The sequence below is a fragment of the Rhamphochromis sp. 'chilingali' genome, assembly GCF_963969265.1.
Source record: "Rhamphochromis sp. 'chilingali' genome assembly, chromosome: 8".
In the NCBI taxonomy this organism is placed as follows: Eukaryota; Metazoa; Chordata; class Actinopteri; order Cichliformes; family Cichlidae; genus Rhamphochromis; species Rhamphochromis sp. 'chilingali'.
In genome coordinates this window covers 5,234,281-5,255,034 of record NC_137935.1, presented here as the reverse complement: position 1 = coordinate 5,255,034, position 20,754 = coordinate 5,234,281, and the positions used below count along the sequence as shown (strand labels likewise).

The 20,754-nt window shown below is 43.8% G+C and overlaps 1 protein-coding gene and 1 long non-coding RNA gene across 3 annotated transcripts; both read right to left on the bottom strand.

The window, feature by feature from the left end:
• Positions 1-94: 94 nt before the first annotated feature.
• LOC308401186 lies at positions 95-579 on the bottom strand. The gene is made up of 2 exons (XR_013972484.1): positions 341-579; positions 95-260 (listed from the first exon to the last, which is right to left on the bottom strand). It is a non-coding gene; the product is annotated as an uncharacterized lncRNA (long non-coding RNA).
• Positions 580-5,865: 5,286 nt separating this feature from the next.
• Positions 5,866-20,274, bottom strand: zc3h4 (zinc finger CCCH-type containing 4). 2 transcript variants are annotated; one of them, XM_080888710.1, is made up of 14 exons: positions 19,971-20,274; positions 15,153-15,444; positions 14,956-15,060; positions 14,645-14,849; positions 14,125-14,276; positions 13,947-14,040; positions 13,390-13,520; positions 13,170-13,283; positions 12,458-12,569; positions 11,835-11,944; positions 11,163-11,641; positions 10,390-10,712; positions 10,040-10,288; positions 5,866-9,809 (listed from the first exon to the last, which is right to left on the bottom strand). In XM_080888710.1, exons 1-14 carry the CDS (start codon positions 20,048-20,050, stop codon positions 8,110-8,112), a joined length of 4,146 nt encoding a protein of 1,381 aa, XP_080744836.1. In that variant the 5' UTR covers positions 20,051-20,274; the 3' UTR covers positions 5,866-8,109. The 2 variants fall into 2 exon arrangements, with proteins under 2 accessions (XP_080744836.1, XP_080744837.1); XM_080888711.1 differs by having other exon boundaries at positions 10,390-10,709.
• Between the last annotated feature and the right edge of the window lie 480 nt (positions 20,275-20,754).

Here is a 20,754-nt window from a genome sequence, read left to right as displayed (position 1 = left end):
AATAATAATCTTAAAAAACCCAATATTCAACCAACTGTCACGGTCTGGCTGGCAGACCGTGGGGATATGGGGAATGAGGACCCAGGCGCGGTGCTCTGTGTATAAACAGTGCGTTTATTTACAGTGATGGAAAAACATGACAATAAATCCCGTGCTCTCCCGACTCCCGTGACGTGTCCTCTTCCCAGTGTTAGTGCTCCTGTCTCCGCTTCTCCGTGATGAGCACCCCATGCTCGCTGCCCTCTCGTCTCTCGCTACTCCTGGGAACATAAGAGAGAGGCAGCTGTCAGACATGCAATAATGCAGGAGACTCAAACTAAGAACTGGTCGAGAGACTAACGTGAAGCCACGCAATGATCCAGCGTCGGAGAGAGCTCCACCACACTATCAAGTAGCTCCTCCGACGAGGCCTGATCAGCTGCAGGTGTCACATGGTCTTCAGGTGTGGCCAATCACCTGCCAGGGCCACACCCACACAGACACATATGCAGGGAGAACGAGGGACAGCAATACAAAATACATATATTATAATATTAGTCCAAAACTGCTCAGTTTTGACACAAACCCCCTGTGAGAAGGCACTTTGTGACAGTGGGAAGGAAAAACTCCCTTTTAACAGGAAGAAACCTCCAGCAGGACCAGGGGAGGGGCGGGGCCATCTGCAGTGAACGATCGAAGGTGAGGGAGGGCAAAAGGGCAACACAAACAGTGTGGAAGAGATTTAGAGATTAGTAATAACTAATGATCGAATACAACATGGTGTATAAACAAATAGGAGATTGAAGAAGAAACACTCAGTGCATCATGGGAAGCCCCCAGCAGCCAAGGCCTATTGCAGATAACTAAAGGGAGAGTGAGTCTAAGGGTTCATTCTGGTCAGGATTATCTAATCCAGATGAGTTTGATATCAAACCCACCCTTTGCTACACTGTCACAAAAAATGATCTCAGGGTTGTATTTACTGTAAGTGAAATGATGATTAATACAAACAGCCACACACACGAAGGCCGATACAACACAGATACTGAGCTGTGAGGCTGATCTATAGGAACACACACAGGCACTTATGTGCACAGGCACAAGCATGTGTCTTCCACAAAGGCTCCAGTCACATGTTGAACAGATACATACCAGCACAGTGATGTCAGTTTGTTCATCCCAACCTCACACTGCTGATCTATTCATCGGAAACTTTGCAGCTGAAGGCCACAGTGAACACTGCCAAGTCTTTTAGCTGTCAGAGTCTCTCAGAAATCATTTGTTCTTAGGGTCTTCTGACGTCACGATAGGCTGTATGAAACTCATCGGGTGTAGCTGTGTGCTTACATTTTCTGGAGCACCAGATGGGTGGAGTCAGCGCAGTAACAGAAGATGCAAGAAGTGGCACCAGGCGAGTTTTAAAGAAAATCCTTCTGACGCAGCAGGTGGAGCTGACACAGAAGGGAGCGTCCTGTTCTCGACTTTTCTTCTCATGCAGGAGAACCGGTCACGATTCCTTCACCATCTCCAACAAAAAACGTTGTTGCAGAACTCGTGTTAATCTGATTCCTGGTGGATCAAATACGTCAAACTTTAAGTGATCTATCATATGATTTGATACATTGTAAGTCTGATTCCCTCAAGAAGGATTCAGACTTTTAATTACTGTAAACAACAACAATATGTTTTTAAAATAGCTGATGTTTGCAGAAAGCATCAGCAGAAAATAGAGGTGTTAAACTCAGTTGGATATCAATTTGCTGTATCCCACCAGGTGCAGTTTGCTGAGGCATGTTGCCAGTTTGTGTAGAGGTCACAAACTGGCAACATGCCTCAGCAGGAGCAGAAACAGATTGATGGCGCACCTCTTCCTCAGCACATAAAAATAACATTAAAGGGACATTCCACACGTTTGAACTTTTTATCATTTCCTGCATTTTCTGTACATTTTCTCCCAAAAACGCATTACATGAGGCCTAATATGGTCAGTCTGAAACATTCCCAACTGGCTGTTACTCTACTGATCACACGGACCACATAGCATTGACATTAGCTCAAAAAAATTAAAGGAACAGGTTTTAATCAGCGTCAGTTAAACTTCTGGGATACCGATCTGGTCGGTAAGTAGCAGAGGGCGCTGTTAATCAGTTTCAGCTGCACGAGACGGGCAACAATGGAACAAACCTCAAAACAGGAATGATTTTACAGGTGAGGGACACAGAAATTTCCTCCCTTCTCACCTTTTCTGACTGTTATTTCACTTGATTTGCATTTGACTCGGGTCATGGTCACTACTGGTAGCATGAGGTGATACCTGGACCCTACAGGCACATGCTTGCTGAGGATGCACAGGTAGTCCAACTCCTCCAGGATGGCACGTAAATACAAGCCGATGCCAGAAGACTTGCTGTGTCTCCAAGCTCAATAGCATGGAGGAGATTCCAGGAGACAGGTGCTTACTCTATGAGAGCTGGGCAGAGCCGTAGAAGATCCTTAACCAGTCAGCGGGACCAGTATCTGCTTCTTAGTGACAGGAGGAACAGGATGAGCACTGCCAGAGCTACAAAATGCAGCTTAGAATGTCTCTGACCAAACAATCAGAAGCGTACTTCACGAGGGTGGACCCTGTGCTCACTGCCCAGCACCATCGAGCCCGACTTGCATTTGGCACAGAATACCAGAATTACCAGGTGCACCACTGTGCTTTTCACACATGACAGCAGGGTTACCTTGAGCACACGTGACAAACGTTAAAGGGTCTAGAGAAGCTGTGCAGAGGGTTCCTCCTGGTCCACGACAATGTCTGGCCTAAATCCAATAGAACACCTCAGGGACGTTATGTTTTGGTCCATGCGACACCTCAGATTATCCAGTGTCTTTGAATTGTTTGCTTGTTTACACAACAATCATAACAACAAAGTAATATCCAGTGGGATTAGGATTAGACGGCTATGAATCAGGTCAAAGTTTGAGTCTGTTATTTAATAAAATAAGCTTTAATCAGGTTACAACACAGCATCTGAGGGTTTTTTTGTGTGTATTGTGGATAAAAACTACTACCGTGTGCTACTAACGGTAATGAACAGAACTATGTATGTATGTGGCATTTTCTTTGCTGCTCTGTTCGGTTCAGCGCACACAGTTCCTACTTTCCTGCCAAACACGAGGATTAAAAATAAGCCTAATAACGTCTAATAAGTCTCTGAGCTGGATCTGCTGCAGGATTCAGTTGCAGTTTTCACAGAGTTCAGAAGGACTTTCTGGCAGTTGTGTTAAAATGATCAGCTTGGCTGTCCCAACATAATAATAAGACAAAGAGGAGAAATGAGAGGTGGAGTTTACATTTGTGTATTTCTGGCGTTAACAGACACTCTTATCTGAATCGGCTTCCAACAAGCAGCTCACAGAGACAGACAGACTCCCTGTCTGGAGAGCGTGGGCGCCTGGGAGAGGCAACGACCACAGGACAGTAATATGTTCTTTACTTTTATTTAACGCAGATGATGGGATTAGTTGGTTAATTGTTTAAGCAAAGAAGCTCTTTAATAGTAATTCCCAGTCCTCTGGGTGCAATAAATCCCTTTAGTCCTTTAACATCTGTGTCCTCCACTCTTCAGCGTGCAGCATGTGGGAATTTTTTTAGAGACTCTCATGATAGCGAGACAGACGGGCACAAAAGAGAGAGACATAAGAGATCTTGTGAATGGAGATTGAAAGTTCAGCCTGGCCACCAACGTCACCCTTCTCACACTGCGCCCCCACAGGCGCAGGACCAGCACTGCGAGCACTGCGGCTCACAGACCATCAGAGTCCAAATCCAAGCTGAAGTCGTCCTCTAAGAGGATCACGTCTTCTAAATATACTCTCACCACAGGTAGTTTCCCCGAACAGGGAGCTAAGCAGATTACTGATAACAGATACGCCGAACGCACAACTCAGAGTGTGAGGGAACTCTGGGAAAACACCACTATCAGTACAGGTCATCCACTTAACAATACAAAAAAACCCAATGCATCATACTAAAAGCAGATGACAGCGCTCCACATTTCCCTATTTCAGCAATGAGGTTGCATGTTCTCAGAAGTCTGGATCACCATATTCCATCCCACGGATCTTATCTGGAAAACTTCAGCTGTGCTGAAGAGTGAAGAATGTTTTTGTGATTTCTTTTTTTTGTTTGTTTTAAATTTAGTGGGTTTTCCAGACTGTCTTTACTTTACTTTCAGTTTTGTCATTACTAAAAATGTAAACCTATTTAGCTGTTTTGATGTTTTATAAATAAATTATAATGGAGAAGAAGTTGAGAATAGATATTACAATACAAACCAAAGTTTATTGAAGGCAGTTCACGTGCAGATGTCCCAAATTTTGATAAACATCTGCACCACAGCCTCCTCAGGCCAAATTAAGAAAGACCCAAGTCAAAGATAAATGTGACCTAATCAGGGCAGTCTTTACAGTTTTAAAAGCGCTTTGTCACATTAAATTATGATATTTTTATTTATAACCATGCTAAAATATTTTCTGATAAAACAATACAATGGTTTAAATCATAACTGTCTTACCATGAAATATATTTTATTGTCAAGAATGAAAAATCTTGACTTCTAAAACGTTGTTCCTCAGGGGTCTGCACACACTTGGGATCATTGTCCTTCTGCAGAGCAGAGCAACCAACCTGCCAGACGGCCTCACATTTCACTCTAGATTACTTTGGTAAACAGAGTAGTTCACTGTCGACTTGGTGACTGTAAGGTGCTTAAGCCTCGTGGCTGCAAAACCAGCCCAAATCATCACCCCTCCAACAGCGTGCTGGCAGTTGGCTTGAGGTGTTTGTGCTGATGTTCTGGGTTCTTTAGTTGATGCTGTGCATCATTGTCAAACATCTCCACTTTGGTCTGCCGTGCTCCTGAAGTCTTTTGGTTTGTTCAGATACAACTTTGCAAACGTGAGCTGGAAACACGTCCAAACAAGCCCCACTTGTTCATTCTTTTTCTAATTTTGTCGTCATGAGCCAGCCGAGGCCTGAACATCACCGTGGGGTGAATTTGCTGAGACATTTGCCGACTCCATGTTTGTCCAACGCCTTACAAAAAGTAGTGTACAACTGATAATCACTGCCCTGTAGTTTCTGTTAAATAATTTTGTAATGTCATACTTTGTTTCTACCTAATCTTTAGACAATACTAATATTTTCCAATTTCTAAAACCTTAGAATTTAAAGTTGAATTTATGATGTTGTAGATTTGGTGTTTTACGTTACTTCGTTTGGCCAAGGAAGACATACGAGATTTAATGTCTGAGACTTCCTAATTAAATAAAGGTAATAATCATTTTAATTAGCTATTGGATAACCTCGTATAACATTGTGTTGTGCTGTGCTGAAGGTCACAGGCGGGTACAACACGTAGAACCAAACTGGCAGAGGAGAACATGTGCGCTCGCGTGTGTGATAGGAAACCTTTGAGGTTCGGGATGAATAGTTTGTCTTCCTGGAGCCAGTGCTGCAGGATGGGAGGGTAGCAGGAAGTGAGTCAGTAGTGGATCGTACTTAACCAGGAAACAGCCTGTGTGCTGCTGAGGTACTGATCCAAATCCACAGGGGCCGAGCCAAGAACTGCACGGTTCAGGTCTAAATATATAAAAGAACAAGATAAAAAAAAATGACAGCCTGCTTGTGAAAAATACATCTGAAAAGCAGGCCAAAGGGCGTTTTTAGATAATCTGATTTGACTGGAGACACAGACAGACAGCTCAGCGCTCACAACCTTCATCCGGCTGAACAATCGTGACTTCAATGAATTACTTAGAGACTTTGACAGAAAACAAAAATGCGTCAAATGAATCATCCGAGGTACTGACAACACAGGAAATACTTGAAACTGGTTGATCATGTATTAATTTTATTTAAATACTTACAACCTCACCTACAGTGTACAGTTAGAAAACTCCAGTCCTCCAAAGACGGGAACTGGATACTGGTCAAATTTACATAGTGAGGAAAAAAAAGGAACCAAACAAAAAGAAATCCATAAAGGAAAAAACAAACAACTTTCACACTTGCTATAGCTGACACTCAGCCTCCTGACAGGCTTTTAAATGGACTGGCAGGGAGGACGACATAATAGTGAGTTTTTCTTATCTGAATCTTCATACACAAAACCAGACGTGAACGTCGTTCCTCTCCTCACACTGCTGCAGCGCGCCGACGCCCCACTAGGGTGAGTGGTAATCTCTGACATACAAAATGATTCAGCTCAAAATTTACAAGTGAGGAAGTATATTTACTCAAGTATAAAAAAATAAATTAAAACGTTTATACACAAGATGGACGAACACGATCCTGAGAGCTGTTGTACAATCTTCACTTTCTGGAGGTCAAAAACATCTGAACCCGCCACAACTGACCGCTCACGTACAGATTCGCCAACGAGACTGGCAATGAAACCGCTCCCCCCTTACAACAAACAGGAACAACCGCTTTCCCTCACCCTGATTCAGACGCTGGATTCACTTCTAATTCACACAGTTCATGGCGTTTATGGCAGACGTTCTGGAGAGAAGACTTGCACTCTCATCTAAGCTGCGAGTCCAAACCGTGAACATTTCCACAATTACACGTCCACTTTTTCAAACATTTTTTTTAGTTTGTTTCATTTATTTTGGTTGGCATGGTTCAGATGAAAAGCAGGAGGGGGCACAGATGAGTGCGACACGTACAAGTCGTCTGAATTTTAGGTCCAAATGTAGTTTATGATTGTCATGGTGCCACCAGCCAAGCATTTCAATTGAGAATGCAAGGCAGAAAACTTCTCTATTCAGAACAGCTAATAAAACAAAACAAAGAAACTAAACGCTGAGATGTAGATGACTTTTAATTCAGTGGTCCAAATTCAAATGTAATTAGGAGGAAATACATGGAAATAACTTTGACAAAACCAGTTTTGGCAGCAGAGATAAAAGGACATGATTCAATGGATAACTAACCGCTAACTAAATGTGCCATTGGAGAGCGAAGTGACAGAGTCAGTCATCAGTCTGAGCAGCTAAACCTGTTTCCTGCTTTTTCCTAACGCCCCCTTAAGCTTTATGGAAACTAGAGCTTAAGTGCTCTCCATATTCACAAACCGATAAAAATAAATGTTCAAGTGAAAGTCTGTTTCTCCTCACAGCAACAAGACTGGAGTAAAGGCAAAATCTGTGAGAATTAGGGGCTTCAACGGTTGTGTAGTGATTAAAGAGCCTGTCACCTGTAAGAGCTAAACACCTGAAATGGAGCTGTACATGAACAGCCTGAAGGGTTACAGCCACTCAAAATATAAATACAAGCCTCAGAGACACAAGCTGACAGTGCAAAGGAGTAGAAAAATACTTAAAAAAGCATTTAAGTAGAATAAAGACCATTTCAGTCATTTCTGCAGAAAAAAAGTAACGTGGAAAGAAAAAAAAATGCTTTAGTTTGATGTGACGCCAAAGACAGAGGACAGTGGATGAAAGCAAAGGCAGTGATGTGGAGGGCATTTAGTTTTTGACAGGTGTAAAGTAAGTTGCCTCAGTGCTCTTGATTCTGTTTAAAGAAACACCAAAAATAAACAATATATTGTTGGGAAAATCAGATATAAAAAAAGCTTTTAATTTGTTACAAAGAGCACAGCCATCTGTAACTAACCAGAAAATATGCATATATACACGAGCACATCAGCTTTAAGAAGAGAAGAAATATGAAACAGAAGGATGTGAGAAACTTAAATAAAAGGAGATTTAAACACATGTGATGCCTAAAGTTTCATTCCATATAAATGTGTGTCTGTTGTCAGGATAATCATTTTCATTAAGCACTGAGATGAGAGAATACATCTATTTATACATCAATAAGTCTGTTTAAAATAGAGATTTCACTTTAAACTTTAAACGGTACCCGAGAGTCTTTTATAGAATCTGAAACACTGTGTTTGGGTGTGTGTGTGTGTCTGTGTGTAATATGTCTGCTGCCAATCTTATCAAAACTCGTCTTACAGGCAGTTGCCGCAGTGCACGTTTCTCTTTGCACTGACATTTTCAGTGTCCAAAAACCTGAAACAACCCACACCCAGCTGCCACATCTGGGGCGTCAGGGTCCCAGGATCAGTGTCACTGGCAGAAGGGAGAGGCTGTGGGGTCAAAGCCTTTGAAAACTTCCTTCAGGGAGCCGTTGTCCTGCTCTGCGGCCGCCTGATCAGACTGTGCAGGGCTGTTTCCCCCAAAGGGGCTGCTTGTCCCGCCAGGCTTACTAGCCTGCTTCACAACACCAAATAAAGAGGATACTGGTAGGTTATGGACCCCTGCAGGCGCCTGGTCTGCAGCAGATCCAGGAGCACCCTGACCTCCAGCTGCAGCCACCCCAGCTGCAGCAGGCCCGCCCTGAGCTGTGGAGTTAGGTGAGGGCGCAGGTTTGGGCCGGGGCCTGTTATAGCTGTTGTATCTATCCGTGCCTTGCTCTGTACTTTTCTCTGGCTCAGGTTGGTCCAATGCAGACTTCCGAACAAAGAGGGGCTCCTTGGATTTAGGTTTACTCGTTGTGGGGTCACTGAGTTTGGACTCAGTTTGGCTGGCTGAGTTAGGAGAGTTGTTAGCGCCACTGCTGGTACCAGGGCTGCCTGGTTTGTTAGTCCGAGGGTCATACAGACTAATGCTGCTCAGCACACTGGCACCCCCTGGTGTCCCAGCCCCTACACTGCGCCCTGCCCCAACTGAGGAGAGCAACCGTGGGTCATAGGGAGCGATGGCAGGTGGAGAAGAACTAGATGTTGGTGCAGGAGATGTGGACGGAGGGGGCACAGGTTCTGATGGCTGCTTCAGTGCCGACTTCGGTGGCTGGAGACGGGGATCAGAGGGGACTTTGCGGGCAACACGGGGGTCAACAGGCTTTTCTATAGAAGCTGCAGGCATGGACTGAGGTTGACCCATAACTGGCATAGTGGTAGGGGGTGTGGGTAAATGAGGAGGAGAAGGAGTCTGGGACGTGCTGGAGTTAACATTCTTCAGGATGCGAGACAGAAATTCAAATTCTGGGAGGGTAGAAGCTGAGGAGGAGGGAGCAGGGGCGTCTAAGGAAGGAGGAGGCTGTACGGAAGGAGGTTGCGAGTGAGTGAGTGGCGTGTGTAACTGCTGCTGCTGACCGCGGGACAGACGTGAGTCAAGGGTGGACACGGGAGGGATGCCCGGGGGTAGAGGAAGCAGGTCCTGCTTGGGAATAGGGAGCGGAAGCAGATCTTCAGGAGACCAGGTGATCGTTTTAGCGAATGCTGGCATGTGAAGAACAATATCCTTCTTGATGTGGCTGAACTGCTGCAACTGGGAACGTGGGTCTTTCAGAGCCATACCCATGAGCGGATCCAGAGGAATCGGCACGGGCTTGTCCCGTAGAACCCGCTCAGTCTCCTCCTCATCCACTGCCGGGGTCGTGAGCGGAGGGGGCTTATAGACCAGGGGAGGTTCAGGCTTAGCAGCTGGAGGCGAATGGGAGGCAGATCCTGCTGAGGCAGCAGCAGCTAGCCTAGCTAGCCTGGGGTCTGCAGGTGGTCCAGATGACGATGGAGCGAGTGTGGAGTGGGTGGGGTCAGAGATTTGAGCTGACTCAGCAGCACGTGCCAAGCGTGGATCCCGAGCTAAGCGGGGGTCTGCTGGGCGAGCCGGAGGGTGGGAAGGAGAGGCTTTCACAAGGCGTGGGTCGCTCGGATGCACGTCAGATTTTTGAGGAGCCTGGGTCTGCTGACGGAGGGTCTTCAGGATGGAAGTCACGCTCCCACCGCCATCCTCATCCTCGCTAGAATACCAGTTCCCTGAGTCACCTAGGAAAAGAGGGATTTGACATTTTGGTCAACTCTAAGCAATCACTGAAAGGGTCACCTCCGTCTCATTTCTGTTACACACAAAATGGTTTTAAGTCTTAAGTCTTTGGTTTTACAGGTTTCTCCTGTTCTTAGACAGTCATACGGAAAGAGGAATACTTGCAAAGGATGCTACATCTCACTATGCCACAGGAATCATTTATACACAGATGCAGGTGCTGTTCCTCTACCTTCAGTGTCTCTGCTTTTTTCTGCTCCTCCCTCAGCCATCCTGCGAGCTCTTTCCTCTTCCTCTTGCTGCTTCTGTTGGATCCTCATGAAGAGGACGCGCTGAGCAGGTGGCAGAAAGTCAGGCACAGAAATCCCCCCCTGATTGGCTGTGGCTCCATTAGCAGGGCCTTCCTGGTTGCCTGACTGATTTCCAAATGTTCCTGTGCCTCCTCTCTCGTCCATACCGGAAAAACCCTGGTAACTGTCACCTGATAGGGAACAGACAACATTCTCATAAGTTTAAGAGCCACTATTGTTTGAAGTAAGCTGCTCCAACTCTATTTTGGTATTTAGTATAAAATGATCTCACCTTCTTGAACCACACCCTCCATCTTCATACCCTCTTGCTGATTGTAGAAGTTATTGTAGAAGTTTCCTCCTCCCTGAGGAGGACCTGGAGGCATAGCACCTCCATGTGGAGGGCCCTCTCCTGGTGGAAATCCTCCCATCATTGGTGGTCCACCGGGTCCCATGTTGGGAGGGCCCTGGTTCATTCCAAGGTTGGGGCCCATGTTCTGCATGTCAGGGGGCATCATACCTGGAGGGGCAGGGAATCTGGGAGGAGGGGCACCAGGGGGCCCTTGAGGTCCAGGTGTTGGGGTCTGACCCTGGTTGGTACTGGGGCCCTGGCTTCTAATACAAAAGCGGGAGTGTGATTTAGAATTCGGATAGTGACTCTCAAAGCAAACATTTTTTTTTAATTATTTAGAGTTAATTAAAAAAATGTAGATACTAGTTCCTGTTACACATTATTCTCTGCTAGTTGTGCATTTCCTAGAAGTCTGACAAAACCAATAACCAAACACTAAAATAATTATTGCACTGAAAATCCTTTGTCTACTCAACACTCAGGGCCCGCGGGTTTTGGGAGGAACCTTTGAGCTGTTGTGAATCTAAGCAGATGCTTCTCAGCCTTAACGCAATTTCACAGATGTTCAGAAAACGTTTTCAGTTCTCAGAGTAAAAACCTCAGACAGTATTCCTACATTCCAAAAACTGAGAACTTGGATCTTCTTACAGACAAAGTCAGGATGCGGATTATACAAATACTCACTTTAATTCTTTGCATTTCTGATCTCTTACCTAACTGCGAGTTTCTGGGCCAGCTGTCCTGTGGGCTGAACTTTAATCTCAAACAACGAGGGGATCTTCTTCCCCATGCCTCCTCCTCCTCCTCCTCCACCAGCAGGAGGTGGGGGACCCATGTGGGGAGGAGGAGGAAGGCCAGGGGGATTCGGCGGGCCACCTTGGAAGGGACTTCCATCAGGACCGTGGACAGGTGGACCGACGCAGGGACCAGGGACAGGAACAGGCCCTGGTCCTGGGGGACCTTTGACAGCCATGGGCACCTGATTAGGTCCAGGAAGACCCCCAAAGTCACCAGCTGGAGGCCCAGCAAAATCCACACCACCTGTGTTGGTTTCAACAGGAACGGGCCGGGGAGGGGTTGGAAGGAGGCCGACTCCAGGAGGGGGCTTAGGAAGCGGGTTAATTCCTTGCTTCTTCAGCTCCTCCACCTCTTTTTCGTCCTCAGCTCCAGCTTCTGCATCCTCTGCCAGCATCTACAAAACCAAGAAAAATACTCTGCTGGGTGAATCTTAAAGAAACATAACTGAAGGCAAACAAAAACAACAGTCTGTCAACTTAAACTGGCAGACTGTGCGAGTGACAAAAATCTAACTTATATACACTTAATATTGTGAGAGTTTACAGAAGATAAACGAGGTGACTGTCTTCGAGGTCGGAGGTTCCTACCTTGTTAAGCAGCTCCCGAGTATCATCATTGAGTTCCTCGTGGGAGAACATACACTCGTCACCATTGACACACTTCCCTGTGGTGTGGAACAGCTTACAGGGGAATTCACGTAGCACAGGAGTCAAGGAGGAACACTCGTGTCACATTATCAGCTGTGTCAACATCAGACAAAGTGGGTACGACGACTGATACAGCACTGCATCATATTTAACCTCACTCACATACAACAATACATCATTTACCCTGATTATTGGATAAAACAATTTGCTAGTTCATCTTTGCTTCATAGTGTTAATGGCTGTTAAAACTAATATGAAAACTAAATGGTCATTTTAACGATTGGAGCTTTTAAAAAACAAACCCTGAAACAAAACACTGGTGCACATATCGAGCAAAGGGTCAACTTTGGCCTGGTGGCCCGAATAAACAGGTGTAAACCCTGGATTGATTTCACTTATGCAACTTCATACTGGTAAATATTGCCAGCTTGACTCTTAACTTGACTTACTAGTCAGAGATTCAAGTTTAATTTGATTGGAAAAACTGGTTCTGATCCACAACTCCAGACTGCCTTATCTATACTGATAAATAGGCTCTCCATGTGGTCAACAGCAAAGGATATCATGCATGTAAGGACAGTGGTCAGCTCGGGCACAGAATCCAGTGATGTAGAACTTGCACAACTCCTTCTTCTTTGGCAGCTCAATGTCATGGCTGAAGTTACAGTGGTCGCCCTGTTGTATGGGAAAAAAGTGTGTGTTATGGATGTCAGGGCTGAGACAGCAGCCAACAGATAATTTGTAGACCAAAATAAACAACACAGAAGACATTTCCTCTGCATTATCTTGCAGCTGTGGTTATTACATGCTGCTATAAGAGTTTATATTAGTATAAAGCCTTTTAAAATATTTGCATTAAGCTATAGATTCCTGGCACCAAACGTTGAAATTTCCACTGGAAACAGTTATATTTTTATCCAGGTAGGAGGTAGCTAGTGTGCTAAACAGTATAGTTGAGTGTAAATTTTTTTCTAAAACATCTTTATAAAACTCTAAAATACTATTTTAAAAATGTGTTTGCGTTTGAGGTATGAAATCATGAAAAACTGTTAGAAAGTTACTTTCAGCACAGCGGGCAACTCTGCATGTTTGATTTGGCAGAGATGTGCGCCGGATGCCCTTCCTAATGCAACCTCAAAGGAGATGTGCGCATGTCCGATTGGAACTAATGTAATACAAAATTTGTATATGTGCACTTTGAAAAGTGAACTTAACTGTATGTATACAATAAAAGAGCATTAATAATACATATTATTGATATTTGTGCCATCCTACCCAAGTGCATCTCCCCTCGATGTAGTACTTGCAGATGGCCTTTCCTTTCTTGTCCTGGTGCTTTTCATTCTGATTCCTCCTCCCCATTCCCGGTCCATCACCTCCAACACCATCCTGAACCCACCCCACACAACAAGCAAATACAAATTAGCTGTACTGTCCAGTTTGTTACCAGATCAGGGCGCTTAACCTGAGCTCATAATAATTATGAAAGTTTTACCCCGTTGTCCATGTCTCCGTTGTCATCATTCCCCATGTCTCCTCTTCCTCTCCCTCTGTTTCGACCCTTTGCTCCTCTAATCATGCCACGCCCTCCTTTACCTCTGCCTCGCCCGCGGCCCCCTTTACCACCTGGTGGAGAAATCAAGAGACAGTGTGAGTGAACTTTTGGGCAAAAAAAAGGATATATTTCCCCATTAATTTTGCATAAATCCTAGTTTTAGCCATTTTAGCTCCCTTAACCCTCCCTTTAATGCAACTTTCTGCTGATTGGCCTCACAAACTGTGTGCCATAGTATGGACATCTAGCTTCTATGACATCAACAGGATGAAAGATTTTAAAAGGAATACTGAAACTGAGTGTTTAGAACAGTCTGGTACCTCAGTTTTTGGCTCACAGAAACACTTGCACATACACTGATGGCATTATTTGAGTCTTTGTCCATATTTAATACGTGCACACACAATTATCTCAATAACATATGAAAACAAGAAAAAACAAACAACGTAGGTCAAATTTAAATAAAAGGAAACGGAAGGAAGAGACGAAAAACAAACCTCTGCCTCTGTCTTTGGACTTCTTGTACTGGTTGAGCTCTTTCGAGTAGTCATCATAGTCATCATCACCCATGTCGTAGTCATCATCTCCATACTGTAAGGACAAGGATTATTATTGTCATTTAACTGACTCTTTGTGAACTTGGAGCAAAATATAATTCTGAGCTCTAATCCTCACCTCCATTTCATCTCCGTAGCCGTCTCCATCATCATCTCCTCCCATCTTTCCTCCTCCGCCTCGCCCTCCTCTTCCTCTGCCGCCTCCTCTTCCCCTCCTCCCTCCTCTCATTAATCCACGGCCTCTGTGGTTCTTCATACGACCTCTGGCCCCTGCACGAAGACAAAGAGAGAAGTAAGAATAAGCTACAAAAGTGGGATTCCACCTGTCAGCAACTTATCTGAAATTTGTATTGATAAGAGAAGTTGTGTGTATGTATGCAAATATGCTCGAGTGCAAATTCAACTGTGGTGCAGGTAAAATAGTGAACTTTGATAACACAGTGATACATTTTTCTCTTTCCTTGTTTGAAAACATCCCTAGAAAAGACAGCTGGCCTTGTCACAACGTTGGATCTTAGGTTTGATTTTTCCGTGTACAGTCTTGCTATGAAACCGTGTTGACTTGTCAGCTGAGCACATATTTAGCATACAGCAGAATATGTTTAAAAAGTCTATTTTTCAAACTGCCGTGAAATTACCTCGCCCACCACGGCCGCCTCCTCCCTCCTTGGCCTTTCGGTACTGGTTGAGCTCCTTGGTGAAGTCATCGTAGTCGTCATCCCCCATGTCTTCATCTTCCTCTCCCTCAAAGTTGTCATCTTCGTAGTCATCGTAACCTCCGTAACCCTGTTTCTCCATCTTCATGTAACCACCCCTCTTTGCGCCACCGTAGCTCCCACGAGACTAGAGAGAGATAAGACATTGATAAACTGAGAATACTTTCATCATGTTCACATTATATTATGCACACGTAACATGTGTGTTGGGAAAGTTTTCTTTTCAGACTTACAGAACCGTACTGGGGGCTGTACTCTCTATATTTCCTTTTCTCACTGGGACTGTAGTCAGACTCATCACTGTAGTCTGAGTGGTCATCATCCGAGGACGCATGACGCTGAGAGAAAAAGGGACAAATGTTAGAGTTGATATTTTTGGGTTAAGCCAGAAAACGGGTGTTTTCATCTCTGCGTTTACTACAATTCTTACTTTATGTCGTGATTTGCGTTTCTTCTTGGACCTCCTCTTTTCTCTTTCCCGCTCCTTCTTCCGCTTCCTCTTACGACGGTGGGCTCTCTCGTCGTCTGAACCGCTGCTAGCGTGGCGCTCCCTACTTCGCCGAGGCCGCTCCGCCGACCCTTCGTGGCCTCCTTCACCTCCACCCACTTCTTCACCGTCTCCACCTGGACCGACTGCTGACACACCACCTGCCATTTCTTCCTCCTCCATTTCTCCCCCATCATCTTCCAACTCACCCTCCTCCAGCTCTCCATCTTCTGCCCTGTATATGAAAAGAAAGCCATCTTTAATATTATGGTCACAAAATTTTACAAAGATAAATGCACAATAAAATTATACAAACAAAGAGGAGGAAGCAAGAACGACTTTATACACGCAGCTGGGGGTAAATCGGCGAAAACGAGTACAGAGGCTCGGCGAATTTGAAAATTGAAGATACAGGGATACACGCACAATTCAAGAACGAGTCATCGATCATAATCTGCTGCTAATATCATAGATGGTGCCATTTTTTCCCGATTGAGCCGTTGCGATTTCAGACTTTTCAGAAAATTATCGGTCAAATTAATCTAGATCCTTGTTTACTGTTTGTTGTATTTTTGTATCCTGGGTATGCCGCTGAGAGGAGACCCTGGGATAGATACAGGACATGCTGGAGAGATCATGTCTCTCAACTGGCTCAGGAACCCCTCCGTGTCCCCTTGGAGAGCTGGAGGATCTGGCTGGGGGGGGTCTGGGGGTCTCTGCTTACACTGCTGCCATGTGACTGTGATATGAAACACGAGCTGATGGTTGTATATAATTCTAAAAGAGACTATTAATCTGTAGCACGCACCACTTTCTGCCAGGAAAATTTCTGATGCTGAAGATTTACAAGGTTATACGGTGTATTCTGATGGACAGTCTGTCACACCGTAAGATGGGTAAATGTAAATTTAACTGCAGAATTTGAAATCTATGGCAGGTTGATGTTAAAGTTAATGATTTTGTATTTGTATACACATGCATTCCTGTAAAGACTGCACATAATAAGTACCTGGGATTGCCATAAGAATAAGATGACCTTTCAATCATATAAGCCAGGTGAAGGAAACACTAAAATGTCAAACACAACACTTTATGCATACACTGGGAGGGATATATAATCGCACTCAAGATTAAAAAACAAACTCAAACGCTCCTGCAGTGAGGTTAGACTGCACAGCTGCTTATTGACATATTATCTAGGTCATCCAAACAGAAGGATAGATAAAAACACGCTGAATGGTGAACTAAAATACTGTGTATTCAAGGCGAACTTTCTACATCGTCTACACAGCTTCCAGAAAGCATCAACACCTTTCCTTTGGATTTAATCTCATAACGTGACGAGCACGAACAATTTCAGACTTCAAATTAGGTCATGTGTATATGTAATACTGTGCTTCTATTATTAACACTCACGACAGCAATACTGGTGTGTTTTCACCTTGTGAGCCTCTGTGCGTGTGTTATCATACACAGATAAAATGCAATCATCACTCCTACAGCAGCAGAAGTAACCACAAAGGAAGTCTGCGCAATATGCCAAGTGTTTGTGTTTTTGTCTGTACGCAGACAGATTTTAGCCACCACAGCTGGAACACTGCCAGAGTAAAAAATACCCTATAAGGCCTTTTTTTTCCTCTTTTGAATGTATTTTAACTTCTAATATGAAGGACATCCATCTGGTGTAGAAAAAAAAAATAAACAGACAGTTCCTGCTGTTTGATGTCTGCTGTTACTGAGGACTACCTCAGAGAAGGTTGAGTACTTTAACGTGTTTATGTTTGGCCATCTCTCAAAACAACAACAAGAACTTGCAACAGAGTGTTGCAGTAATGGGTCTTAATCTCAGATTAAATTGCCGAACAAAATATGTATTTATCATAAACTTTTATTTCCCACAGAGCACATTTCCTGCCACAATCTAGAAGCCCGTGGAAACTTCCTACTGGCTTTTAGCTGAGGGAGCCAGATCGATGCCAACTTCTGGGCCGGCCCACAAAAGGAAAAGAAAAACCATGTGGCACTCTGTTACGTCAAAACTGTGCAAGACACACGTCATAAAATGTTGACACAAAAATGTTAGTAACAAAGAAAAGAAAAAATATTAGTACCTCCCTAAAGGCCAACACCCAAAGTAGGCTGACAAGCACTGTGTCCAGCAGTCAGGGAGAGGTCTGAGCTCTGGATGATGTGAACAGGAGTTAACTGATTCACTGAGAAGACTACTGCCATTCAGTATCAGACTCTCAAAGGCAGGTTTTGTCCTCCTCTGAGCCCACAGTGAGCTAAGATGGAGCAGGTGGTGGAAGACAGCTGATCTGCTTTTGAGGCAAAATGTCAACTCCACTGTACGTGTAGTATGCACCACATCCTCAGCTCACCGGCTTTCTCAGGGGAAGCAAATTAATCAGCCTTAATCATCAGAGCCCAATTTCTCCCCTCAAAACAGCAAATATATTATTAAAAAAAGAGAGAATGCCACAAACACGTTAGCTTAAAGAATGAAAACTGTCTACAGCAAAGTCCAACTTCCACCACAAATCCTGGCTGCTGCCAAGATGTAGCCTGCCAAGGGACTGCTTCAAGGAGTACAAAGGTCATCTTTCATTAGTAGCTGTTCCAGATTTGACTGATTTTTAGGTTTTAGAGTGCAAAGATATCCACAGATGACCTAGTAAACTCTCACTTTTATTAAAAATGGGCTCATAAAACCTGGATTCACTGCCAGAAAAAAAAAAATCAGTTATCTGCTAATGGCTCACAAGACACAATCCAGAATAAACTACAAAATCTGTCTTCATATTTGGTACTCGGGACCATGAGCCAGAATTAAACTACACTTATTCTCTCTGGAAATATGTAAAAAGACACGCAGTATCAGATACCAACTAACCCAGTCCAGTCCATTTTTGACATATTATCTAAAACACTTTAATAGACTCTATAAGATGATTTGTCCTAAAAAAGCTATCAGCTTTTAATCAAACACCACAAACTCAGACCCCTACTTTATGACTGGCATGATTGCACAGACCTGTTACAAAGGAGGGCTCCCTTTCATAGCACAGGGATTTGGCTGTATTGTGGAGGCAGGTTGTTGTGAATAGGGGGTGGCTGGGAATCGCTATGGGCACAAGCTGTTGGCCCCCCTGCAATTCTGAAATACCCCCTTACACACACATATCACCTGCTGCTTCCCAATTTAGGGAATAACATAAAACAGCAAACCCCATTCAAGCATACTCTATACTACCAAAACAAGCTTAGCTGTACAGAGCTGTGGAGAGGAAAAACTGTTATTTACTTTGTTATTTGTAAGCTGAGCACAATAAAGTCCAGTCCTGTGCATGATCAGTTCGCCATGTTAGTTACACCAGACAGTTTCCATTTATATCCAAAGTGTAAAATCTCCAAACAAACCTCCTACCAGACAGCTTAGGTTTAGCAGAGCACATGATTATTCCGGATCAAATGGTTTACCATGCATTATGGCACATTATTAGCTCAATATTCGACTCCATAACTTAACTCTATAAGCACAAAGGGCCACATTTAAAATGGGGAATACTTACTGTGACGGGCTTTCTTCACATTTTGCACTCAAAACAACAAAAAAATAAAGCTTCTCGCTAAACTTTCGGGGACACTAAGTGGGAGTTTGTGGGGATTGGAAAGTGGGGGACCAACCGGGTACAGCAAATTTTGCCAACTGGGGACAGTGGAGAAGGGAACTTTTGTGTTTGACTTTAAACACTTTTGGGATGCTTTGCAGACGTTTTACACATTTTGGGGGAGGTGGGGGGGACTTCGGGGGGATGTTGGGGACGAGTCAGTGTGGGCACGACTGTGAATAAAAATGGCATGTTAGTTAAAATACATCCATAACTACAGTAAAACGAAAAAAAATCTAAATTTAACGACAATTAAACTTAAATGTTTGAGGGCGTTCATAAGGGGAGCTAAAGGGTTTTTCTTATTTGAGTTATTTACAATTAATGAGACGATGACAATTTTAAGTGCGTAACGCCAAGGGTGCAATTAAGCGCTACGCTCCGCCAACGGCACAAATGCATTTGAACCGATAATAATCGACGATAGTGATCAAATAACTTAAAGTTGGGCTACTTAAAAAACAGCAGCCATTAGAAATATCGACGACCTTAAAAATCACAGTCAACATAAGTATTAGCCCTTAGCTTAGCCTTTCTCTGTTGTTGCCAACAGCATACGTTAGTAACACCAGCTAACATGCTAACGCTGCTAGCCTGAGTAGGCCTCACCGTTAGCAAAAAAAACCCACCAGTTTAATGTTTGTTTTTTCCTTTTACCGCTGTGATCGCTACTGATACCAAACACACACGATTAATTGAACTAATTAGTTAAGTTTTTTAAGAGAGGGTGATTAGTTAACCAAGGCGCCGTGATCAATCGTCGAATTGTTAAGTATGGTCGCTTAAAGTATGATTTATCAGCCGTTTCAACCTCATCTCTTTTCCTTGAGACAGGCTGGCTCGAGTCGATTGCTCGTTGATTGTGATAAACGTAAATAAAACACAGGGAACAGCGTTATCCCAGAAGTTTTTTTGGCCTCCCAGTTGGCGTTGTCGTATCAACATGGCGTTACCTCTGTACTCGTTTTCCAGAAAAGGCGAATTTAATCCCTCTGACAGAAAAAAAGGAAAAAGAAACCCCGGGCTTTTTGTGTAAAAGCACAGGACAAATAAATAATTTCATTTAAATATGACTGTAGAATTACTCGACCTTTCGTCAGTCAGGAGACTGTTGTGTTCGTGGTTGGTAGTTGGGGAGTTTGGATGGACAGTCATGCTTTCCACAGCCATTTCCTCTAGCTACATTGAGGTGCAAAAAATTACAACTCGACACTGGAAACTACTGGCTTATGCGTCACTTCACACTAGGATCTAATTGTTTTGATTTTAGGAAGAGTTTCAGTTCATAGTAGGCAATTCTCCACTACAGTTGTAAGAGAAATATTGAGTCCTGACGTTCTCCGTCCTACTGTAGCGATGTGAAATGACGACTGATGAACCTAAAATGGCCGACCGTCTTCTCCAAGGAGAAAAGGGGCTGGCCTTCCCGAGAGTGACATCATGACGAATAGCGTACGCTCCTCACGGAAATCAACGAATGGCAAATTTACAGGGTAAAATGTGGCCTGGATATTGACTTGCAGGTAAACCGTCTCCCCAAGTAATCTTATTCGATTATTAACGATTTCAAAACGTATATATTTTTTTAATGTTCGTACTAGATCGATGTATTTCTCCTTGTTATTTACGTTGGCTTGAAGTCAATTTCATTCACTGTATTTTATTCTTAGGTCGCTGTATTATCTTTCGTATAATATTTCGTGTTAGTGAATAAAAAGATTGGTCATTCTACATCCCATTTTCTCCCGTGGCCTCGTACTTGTTAGGGTCATTATAACACAAAGGTTCAATATGTTCTTAAATTCTCGACACTCTGCGGGCAGTCTGATTTTAAGGCAATACCCAGGGAAAATCTGCCCCAATCTCCTGCACAG

Excerpts from the sequence above, each read along its gene's own strand:
- zc3h4 (XM_080888710.1), bottom strand. The coding sequence starts at position 20,050 with ATGGCTGTGGAAAGCATGACTGTCCATCCAAACTCCCCAACTACCAAC. Across the intron at positions 14,277-14,644 it reads AGGCGGCCGTGGTGGGCGAG|GGGCCAGAGGTCGTATGAAG; the intron begins GTAATTTCACGG and ends GTCTTCGTGCAG. Across the intron at positions 10,289-10,389 it reads GGAGGGTGTGGTTCAAGAAG|GTGACAGTTACCAGGGTTTT; the intron begins GTGAGATCATTT and ends GTTCCCTATCAG.